The sequence below is a fragment of the Eleginops maclovinus genome, chromosome 11, assembly GCF_036324505.1.
Source record: "Eleginops maclovinus isolate JMC-PN-2008 ecotype Puerto Natales chromosome 11, JC_Emac_rtc_rv5, whole genome shotgun sequence".
Lineage (NCBI taxonomy): Eukaryota > Metazoa > Chordata > Actinopteri > Perciformes > Eleginopidae > Eleginops > Eleginops maclovinus.
The window spans coordinates 22348694-22359178 of NC_086359.1; the positions used below are offsets into that span (position 1 = coordinate 22348694).

Genomic DNA, 10485 nt, shown 5'->3' on the forward strand with positions numbered 1-10485 from the left:
CAGGAAGTTGGGAGGGGTCCTCGAGGTTATGGTTGACAGAAACGGAGGCAGTTTTTTAAGGAAAATATAATTAAAAGTTGACTTTTTGTACGGTGTAATATGTTACTTAACCATTACTTTCATTTGATATTTGTATTTATGCATTTGCAGCATTTATTAACTTTTTTATGTGGAAGTTGACATTGTGACCTCTTGCTGTGGACAGGTTAAAGTTGCATGTTCATTCTGAGTATGCATTTGAACAAATAACAATAAAGAAAAATTCACTATAATTAATTGTTTCATGAGTATTCACAGGTCATTTAGATGTAACTTTTAAAGTACATTTATTTATAATTCAGTGATTTTAAACATAAAGACTTTTCAATGTAGGACCTGTTTTGTCGCTATTCTAAATATACATCAATCATAAGTACCCCAAAAAAATAGTTTACAGTAGGCATTACAAAAAACTAAACCAGTGCAAAGTCAAATAATGAGTGAGGCTTTTAAATTAAACAAATCAAAACCTAAACATTTCCCACACTTACTGTTCATTCCTAAATGAATAGAAAGAATGTTTGTATTTAAAGAGATATGATTCCCTAACATTCATCAATACTTGGTCTTTTTACATTTCTCATGATAGTTCTTTTATCAGTTTTCTCTTTAAAATGGTATCTACTTGTAACTTGAGATGTATAAAATAATGTCCTGAACTGTCTCACTCTGCAGTTTGTGTTAGCTGTTATGGTTGTTTCTAAAGCAAGAATTACTTTTAATCTTAACCCAACATAGTTAAGAAGTTCTTAAAGTGCTCAGAAAGTATAACCTGCTGCAACAACTCCATCTGCTGTGATCTGTGTAATATGAAGACAGTCTGAGGGAAGAAACCCTCTAACAGACGTGAACTGGTTTATATCCCCTTTATGATCCAGCTTTAACCTCATTTTCTTTTTACTGCTGCGTGCTTCTGCCTTTTCTTATCTTATCTCTCTTTGTACAGCCTCATGCTTTTATAAGCTTCCCTTTTTTTCCACATAAAACACACTAGCTGTTTTAAGAAACACCTCGTAAATATAAATAGTTGTGTTTTGTGTTTCCCCTCCCTGTTTGATGCATAGGCCCTAAGAAGGAATGCCCTGAATGCTTTCTAATGTTCTGTTAAGTTTTTGCTGTCTGCTCTCGTCTCTTGGTAACAGGCAGGGTTTCCTTTACAGTCCATCAGCAGTGTGTCACTGCGACGGGGGACAGAGGTGGCAGATTGTAGTTCACTGTTCACTGGGCTGAATCTCAGTCCGATGTGAAGTCCTCTGGGCTTCACTCCCTGACGGCTTCATCAGGTTAGTCTTCAGTTTTCAACGGATCTGACTAAAGCTGAGACTGCCAGGTGATGAGGAGTCCGTCTCCTGGGGCCTTCATCCTCTCAGAGCTCCGATTTCTTCTGATAGACAGTCTGCAGGCATTGTGTTGAAAAAGACTTTAATTATAACATGAAAAATTGTGTAAAAACCTATTTTACTAAATGTATTTTAGCAACAAAAATAAATAAATGGAGGAAAAAGGCAGAAAATTCAACAACCAGGCCATGTGTCATATTAAACTTGGAATAATAAGTAAATCAATTGTGAAAATATTCCTGAAAATACGCACAAATATTAAGCCAACAGTGGTGCGAATTAACAATTTAGCCCTATATTTTAACTTACAATCCCTATTTAAAAAAAATATATGTGTATTAAAATCATCGGTAAAAGGTTTGAAAATAAAAAAGAAAACACAATGAAATAAAGGAAGACAAAATCAATAACTGGAATAAAATAGAAATACCTATTAAATAGATTAATAAAATAATACACATTCAAATGAAATAAAAACCCAAATACACAACCACAGACTACGACACTACTGCTGTGCAATAACACTTGTATGCAATATGTTAATTGGAAATGTATCACGAATGTTACTTATAAATTGAAACCACTTTATTATTATGTGCATGCCCTTTCTAATAGTGTTTCATCTTTTTGTCTCTATCTTCACTTTTGCTGTAACAATGTAAATGTCCCCTCTGTGGGACGAATAAAGGTATTCTGATTCTGATTCAGGTCCTTTATTTATTTATTTACTCATTCAACACTGCAAAATCATTCAATGGCTTTTGATGAAGTCATGATTTCTAAAAGTAATGAAGTATTTTCTGCAAAGTGTAATGAAAGTAGTACTTACTTTTTTATTAGTGGTGACCACTGGGTCAAAATGTAACAATACTTGGTGTTTTATCTAAGAAGTAAATATACAGCCCCGGAAAAAAATGTAGATACCACTTCAGCATGATCATTTTCTCTTGTTTTATTATTTATAGATATGTCTTTGAGTTAAATGATTTTTATTTTATTTTAATTGTATTCTATAAACTACTGACAATTTTTCTGTGTTGGAATTCAAAAGACACTGGAATGGCTGCCATACATGTAGAGATAAAGATTTAAGAAACATGGGGAGTGGTCTCTTCTTTTTTTCTGGAGCTGAATAAAAAAAGTGGAGTAAAAGTTTCAGTGTAACCTGTATCGTAGGAGTATAAAGTAACACAATTTGGAAATAAACAAGTGAAGTATCAAAACTGCTATTAACAAGTTTGAGTAAATGTACTTTAGTTATTTTCCACCATTGCAGTCTAATATTTAACAAAAGTAGATATAATAAAACACATTATCAAATGATGTCAATGCAGCAAATGTCAAGTAAAAAGCCTAACATTAAGATATATTATTTAAGACATATTTGAAATATACCATTTGTAAAGAGACCCAACAGGACAAACGAGGCGTTGAATGCTCTGCTTCTCCTTAGTCTGAAGCTGGATCCGTGTCTCCGCCCTGCAGCGTCTCGCATCCTGCCTGGGGATAGGTGGACTACGTGTTGATGCTCCTGAGGGGGGAGAGAGGGGAGCGCACTTTGAGGGGAGGCTCACAGAAAGTGTTGCAGGCACAGGACCTGTGGTTGTTTTTTTGAACAAGTCTTGGATGCAGTTTGCTGGAGGGCGCTGAGGATGGACCGGCCGGGAGAGAGGGGCTGTGAGGATTCTTTGGAGTAACTGAAGGAAGCTAAAGGTAAGAATAAACAATGTTTGAACTGATTTACATTCCCGGGACTTTCTTTTCTTTCTCATCCCGGAAAACTTGAGCAAATTGTAATAATTAACTCAATATTGGTAAAGAAAAACTTGTTTTAGTTTAAATTTACAGCAGTGTATTACTAGAACAACAAAGAAAAACCATATCATACATATGTAAGTAAATATATACAAAATATTTGTATGCAACTGTAGGGAAACTTTCTTGCCACCATGGTGAAGATTATCTTTTAATTAAAAGTTTCATTTCTTTTTGGAAAGTGTATTTTCCATAATAATTGCCCTTTCTAGTTGCATTAGCTTTGCATTAGTGTCACTGTTGCACCTCAGAAACTTTCTATAAAATAAATGCAGAATTATTCAAAAATGATAGAACCATAAACTAAAGCATTACAAATAAACTACTAGTGATAATGTGTCTCTTTGCAGTTAAATGACCACTTTTACAGCCCTCTCAGTAGCAGAAGTGGTAATGACACATACATGACACACTTTGCTCTCAGGGAGCACCCTGGTTTCCTAAGCAATGCTGCTCCTCAGGGAGAGCAGCTGATTGGCTGGCTGAGCCCCGAGGCTTCAGGCTGATTGTGTGTTTTTGGTAATGATCCGCCAATTAGCCACACAATGGTAACAGTTGCCTAATCACCTCTTCATGTGTCAGAGGATGAAAAGCATTATTGCTAACATTCTGGTGTGGGGGGGGGTGGAATTTGGTTCATCAAAACATTGCATTTTTAGGCAATCATGCAGTTTCTCTTGTAGCTGCTTCAATCACCACAGCAACCAGCCGCTGTGTGACGGCCTAGGTGAGGGAGTGTGGCAGACAGTCCCAGACGTCCCCCTGTCTCCTGACTATAAACTGTCACATGCACCATAAACACTCCCTCAGACACCATAAAGAACTCTTCTGCTGCCACTCAGCAAGTGAACCCATGCTCCACTCTGCCATGCACACAGAGTCCAGGACCACACAGGAGACAGTAACATAGAGCTGGTCCACACCTGCAGGTCTGAAGATGACGGGCCACACAGCTGAGAGAGACCGGTCCCCGCACAACCTGTCAGTGAAGAACACCTTGGAGGAAGAGATCGAGAGAGCTGAGAGCATTCTCAGCAGGTGAGGACAACTGTTTTAAGTCATCTTGAGTATCGGAGGTTAGTTTGACACTAGGAAAGCATGTGAGGTGAAGAAAGTGGAGTCCACATGTTTGTTTCTACTCCCAGGGTGCCATCTGTGTGTGATGACACATCCTCAGAGCTACAAAGAGTCGCCGCTCTCGACCATCACGGACGCAATTCCAGAAATTCATTTCAAAGGAACGGAGCCGTCTCAAGGTAAAGCTGTGGCACGTCTTCATAAAGCTTTCAGAAACTCCCTGATCAGAGGTGAAACACTATTGTGCATATCTTCTTATACTCTTACCTTTAAAATAGTCCATGGCTGAAGAAAACACAATGCTGGATTCAGGCTCTCTTTGTGTGCTAGTCAAACCAGAGAAATAGTTCCCCATCTTATTGTGTAGAACTAATTATTGATGTTTGTACCCCAGAGTCTTTAGAAAGATGTGAATTTGATTAAACTAAAACATTGTGATTAAAAACAAAAGGAAGTTCCTGCCTTTTCTTATCAAACTATTTAATATGCTTGATAAGAAAGAATTATTGTGATTCCTGTCCTAAAATCCTTCAACCGAATGAGACTGTGTTCGTGCTCAGCTGTATTGATATGCTCCTTCTGTGCTTCTGTTCTCCTATATATTACAAAGCTCTGTGGGATGTTATGAGAGGCTGTGTGTTTCCTGTGTGTCAGGCTGGTGAGCCTGGTTGTGAGGCTGAGGGAATGGGCACACAGGAGTCTGATGGAGGAGGAGGAGCGTCCGGACTCCTTCCTCGAGCGCTTTCGGGGCCCTGAGCTGAGAATGGCCCCCAGTCGCATCAGCAACACGCCACCAGACGCCAATGGCAACAATACCAAAGGGATCTTTAGGTATGCCTGTCACACTAAACCAAACACCAGAAACATGCAGAGCAGTACACCTCTGTTATACTTACTCTGTAAACCAATAATTTAACAATCCCACACTAATACCTCAAGATATTCCACATACCTTGCTGTGGGCAGTTTTATGTAGGAACTATTTTCCTTCTACCCAACTACACCTGTTAGCAAGAGCCTTTCAGCCACAAGCAGGTGCACGCTTCCTCTTGTCTGGTGATGTGGTTGAAGGAAAAGGGAAAGAGAAATGGCTGTTAGGTATGAAGAATACACAGCTCCGGAAAAAGTTAGAGACCACTTTAGCAAGTTTCTCCGGTTTAACTATTTATAGGTATGTCTTTGAGTGAAATCATGATTATTATTTTTTTATTGTATTCTATAAACTACTGACAACATGTCTCTGTGTTGGAATTCAACAGACACTGGAAAGGCTGCCATACAAGTAGAGATAAAGATTTAAGAAACATTTGGAGTGGTTTTTCCGGAGCTGTAAGTGTTTTGATTTTTTGGGAACTGTCCCTTTAAAGTATCCATCATCTTTAAATAAGTGCAGGTCAGCTGTCAGAGGTGTGGATTCATCTCTGTGATTGTTCACGTTGCTGTGTATGTTATTGCAATATTCTATACTTCAACATAATGCAGTGCAATACAACACCAAGTCTCTTTTAAAATAGTATAGTATTTATTGCAGAGCATCGCATTGCTTTATATCTTGCAGGTGCCTCTATTTCCTGCAGTGATATGTACTAACTCTACAGAAATATACATGAGCCCCAGTTGTGCATGGCTTAATAACGTGCAATCTCTCCATGTTTTCAGGAAAAAGTGGGCTTTGTTTGTGGTGTCCCCATCCGATAACGCCTACTATCGCTGGTTATCTGTTATCGCCGTAGCGGTGCTCTACAATTGGTTCCTCGTTGTAGCGAGGTAACGCCACAATCATTATCTGTAAGGGCCCCGCGGCCCCCAGGAAGACAGGATGGACGCAGTGGATGAGTGTAAATGTCCACTACTAAGGCTGGAGCAGTACATCTTATATGTTTTTGTTTTTGCAGGGCATGCTTTGAGAAGTTACAGGTGCGCAATTACATCTGCTGGCTGGTGTTGGACTACCTCTCTGACTGTGTGTACATAATGGACACGTGCGTCCGACTCCGCACAGGTAATGAATTTGATTTCTGGTTATATGACACACTGTAATGCAACAGAGATGTACTTTAAAGCACCCATTGGAATCTTTTTATTTAACTAAAATCATGTGTTTTTGTTTCTGGAAACAATGAATTAAGCCGATGAATACAAACAACTTACACTCCTTTTAGCTTTGTTTTGCTCTACACAATCTCCTGAGGGAGTATCTGTCTCTCCAGCTGCTAAATGCTTCACTATGTTCACCAACAGTGGGTAACTGTTTGCCATGTGTTAATGAGCAGGAAGTGTACAGTTTATGAGATGACAGCAGGGTTTTTCCAGAAGCTATCACAGAGACAGAAAACCAAAACAGTGAGCTAAAGACGCTAAGTTGTAGAAATAAAACACACCTGCAAGCTGAGGTTGCTGCTCAGCTGAATTTGTTCTTTATTATGTTTGTCTCAGGGTTCCTGGAACAAGGTTTGCTGGTGAAGGATCATGCAAAGCTTCGAGACAGCTACGTCAGAACTTTGCAGTTCAAACTGGACGTAGTGTCCATCCTGCCCACTGACCTGGCGTACATCTCCACCGGCATCAACACGCCACAGCTCAGGTTTAACCGCCTGCTTCGCTTCCCGCGCATGTTTGAATTTTTCGACCGCACTGAGACACGCACCAACTACCCCAACCTGTTCCGTATCGGCAACCTGGTGCTTTACATCCTGGTCATCATTCACTGGAACGCCTGCATCTACTACGCTATATCCAACTCTTTGGGATTTGGCTCGGACACTTGGGTGTTCCCAAACATTTCCAAACCTGAGTTTTCCTCCTTGACTCGGAGTTATGTCTACTGCCTGTACTGGTCAACTCTTACTCTGACCACCATTGGAGAGATGCCTGCTCCTGTGCGGGATGAGGAGTACCTGTTTGTGGTTTTTGACTTTCTCGTCGGTGTGCTGATCTTTGCCACAATTGTGGGAAACGTTGGCTCCATGATTTCCAACATGAATGCAACCCGTGCCGAGTTTCAAGCACGGATCGACGCCATCAAACATTACATGCACTTCCGCAGAGTCAGCAAAGAACTGGAGACACGCGTCATTAAGTGGTTCGACTACCTCTGGACCAACAAGAAAGCAGTAGACGAGCAGGAGGTGCTGAAGAATTTACCAAACAAACTGCGTGCTGAGATAGCCATTAATGTTCACCTGGAGACACTAAAGAAAGTCCGCATTTTTCAAGACTGTGAGGCAGGCTTGCTGGTGGAACTTGTGCTAAAGCTACGCCCTCAGGTCTTCAGTCCAGGGGACTACATCTGCAGAAAAGGGGACATCGGAAAGGAGATGTATATCATAAAAGAGGGGAAGCTGGCTGTGGTGGGGGATGACGGGGTCACACAGTACGCTCTCCTCACCGCTGGCAGCTGCTTCGGGGAAATCAGCATTCTGAATATAAAAGGTAGTAAGATGGGAAATCGTCGGACAGCCAACATCCGCAGCTTGGGTTACTCGGACCTCTTCTGCCTCTCTAAGGACGACTTGATGGAGGCAGTGACCGAGTACCCAGATGCTAAGACTGTGCTGGAGGATAGGGGCCGGGAAATCCTGTTGAAGGAGGGTCTGCTGGATGAGAACGCAGAGAGCGGCGGGCTGCAGAAGGAGGACACGGAGGAGAAGGTAGAGAGGCTGGAGTCCTCTCTGGACACCCTACAGACTCGATTTTCTCGTCTACTCAGCGAGTACAAACACACTCAGCAGCGGCTGAAGCAGCGTATCACTCTGCTGGAGCGCCAGCTGAATCAGACTGACTGTGGCGCAGATGCGAGCGATGACATGGGTGTAGGTGCAGAGGTAGAGTCTGCTGCCCATACAGATGGCTCTCCGCATCGGAGTACTGTGCAAACGGAGGACAAAAAGAGCCCAACAAAGCACTGACTGTAAAACTAAGGAGATTTTAGTTTGTTACTTACATTGTGAGAATGGTTTATTGTTGTTAAAGGATGCACGTTAATAAACATATAAAGAAAGTGGATAAGGCTGCTATGCCCATGCAGTTCTTGAGTTCTTGTCTATGCCAAAACCAGTGAATGAAATGTCCTGTATTTAAATGGAAGTTTTAAAGTTACTTTACCAAACAAGCTAAATTACTGATTAAAAATAAGAATCTAGATCACACAAATAAAACTGACATTAATGTTTAAATGTCTCTTTATATTTCAGTCTGTATTTTGCAGGTTGTGGATAGTTTTTGGGTCACTTGTAAACACCTTGGGTGTGGTTGCATCATTAGAGGGATGCAGTGGCCCTGTACACCTCATCTCTGGCTGCTCCTCCTGGGGAAAAAGTCCAAGGAGAGACGGGAGGAGGTGATTTGCTGAGTTCACATACACAAACAAATTATTTTCCAGTGTCCTTATGTTCCGTGTTAGATCTAAATCGTGATTATCATAACAACCTTCCTTCTGTTGTGGGACATTTAAAGGCAGTTATTTTGGCCCTGGGGAAGTGACTCACTTGCAACGTGCTGATTTAGTTTTTATTGTTTATTTTTTATTCGCTATACAATGTAGTTTTCCACTCTCATCTTAAATCGAGTAAGACATTTTGTCTCTCTTTTTTGTCTTTGTCTCTTTAGTTGCTTCTATTATGCACTCACTCTGGATCGAGGGACGGCGGGGTTTTCCAGTTATTCAGTCCCCTGCATTCCAGGATATAACTCGACCACACGAGTAGTGTCGATAAGCGCAGCTGGAACAATGCCTCAGCTGCAGAGCGGGCTACAGTATAGGAGCAGGGAGTAATGGGTGCATATCCCCTGAAGCCCCTGAAGGAGAGGGTGGGATCAAGTAGCCTACCACAGACAAATCTCGTAACAGAGCGTAGGAGGGTCAAACAGCATGAAGCATAAAGTCTCTCGATTGTGTCATGTTAGATATAACAAGCTCCTGCAGGGTCCAATAGTGAGCATGTGTTGTGGGCAGAACATGAAGATGTTTAACATGTAGAACTATTGGTTTCTGAACTGCATCTACTAATCTACTAATGGGAGAGAGGCGTGCACATTTCCTTCTGCATTGTGATACGGTAGAGAAAACACAGTCTCTCCTCAGCAGTGCATGTGCAATGTGCTTACCTACTGGCTGAAGAAATCCCCCCCTCGGGCATTAAAGAGAAAAGCAACCCCCGCCTCAGTGGAGACGATATCAGAGTTTCTGCTTGAAGGATTATTTCTAAATTTCAAATTGAAAGAAAACATGTTTTCTCATCAGCTTCTTATTAGCAGCACTGGGGTCAAACGTGATTCATTTTTTTAATGCTGGTTAGGTCATTTTAATTATTTCCATTGGAATTTGTTTGCATGTATTTACTTCGTCTTAAATGACTTTAGTGCTTTTATATAAATATTGTTATGAAATCTCAGCAGTTCATTTATTGTAAAGTCTCATTTCTGTTTCATAGTTTCCATGTCCGGTGACCAAGCGACTACAAATGAATCCACAATTGTATAGCTACACTGGGAAATAAGGCCTCAGCTCTTCTTTATTAGATTTTAGTGCATGTTAGTTTTTACGTTAAGAAGAAATTAAAAGACCGCTCCACAATTTTCTTAAATCTTTATCTCTACATGTATGGCAGCCAGTCCAGTGTCTGTTGAATTTCAACACAGAGACACATTGTCAGTAGTTTATAGAATACAATATGAATAATAATAATAAAACAAGAGAAAATGACAATACTGAAGTGGTCTCTTCATTTTTTCCAGGGCTGTATGTTTTTTGATTATGATAACTCCTGAATTTCACCAAAAGCTTCCTTATCCGGTCACCTTGTGACTGCAAAGCAATGCAAAATTGTATTACAAAAGCAGACAAGTAGTAAACAACTGGTGCCTTTTTCTAATTTATATGTATGTTGTTATGAACATTCTACGGTTTCTTTATTGAAAAGGGAACAGCCGTATTTCAGGGGCTTTAGGATCTAATCGAGCCATCAAAGAATATCAAACTCTGCATTAAAGCTTAACTCAGCTGTTTGCCACATTGTTAAATGACCTGGAATTAACTGATTGATTTGTGATGTAACACAGTGCTCCCTCTGTGGTCAACTCGAACCCTCTCTGAACAGGATGTTCTTTTTAAACTGTACCATGAGTACATCTGCTCATCACCTCCTGTATGTACCTTTGATGCCATGTTGAAAATGTTTCTAAAAATGTAAAAGCAGACAAACAACACAGCACA

General features: G+C 40.5%; 1 protein-coding gene across 1 annotated transcript; it reads left to right on the top strand.

Moving 5' to 3' along the window:
* The first annotated feature begins 4131 nt into the window (after nucleotides 1-4131).
* Nucleotides 4132-8632, top strand: cnga2b (cyclic nucleotide gated channel subunit alpha 2b). Its single transcript, XM_063895633.1, has 6 exons — nucleotides 4132-4232; nucleotides 4340-4450; nucleotides 4926-5102; nucleotides 5931-6038; nucleotides 6167-6273; nucleotides 6708-8632. The coding sequence occupies exons 1-6, from the start codon at nucleotides 4132-4134 to the stop codon at nucleotides 8177-8179; spliced, it is 2076 nt and encodes a 691-aa protein (XP_063751703.1). The 3' UTR covers nucleotides 8180-8632.
* The last annotated feature ends 1853 nt before the right edge of the window (nucleotides 8633-10485 follow it).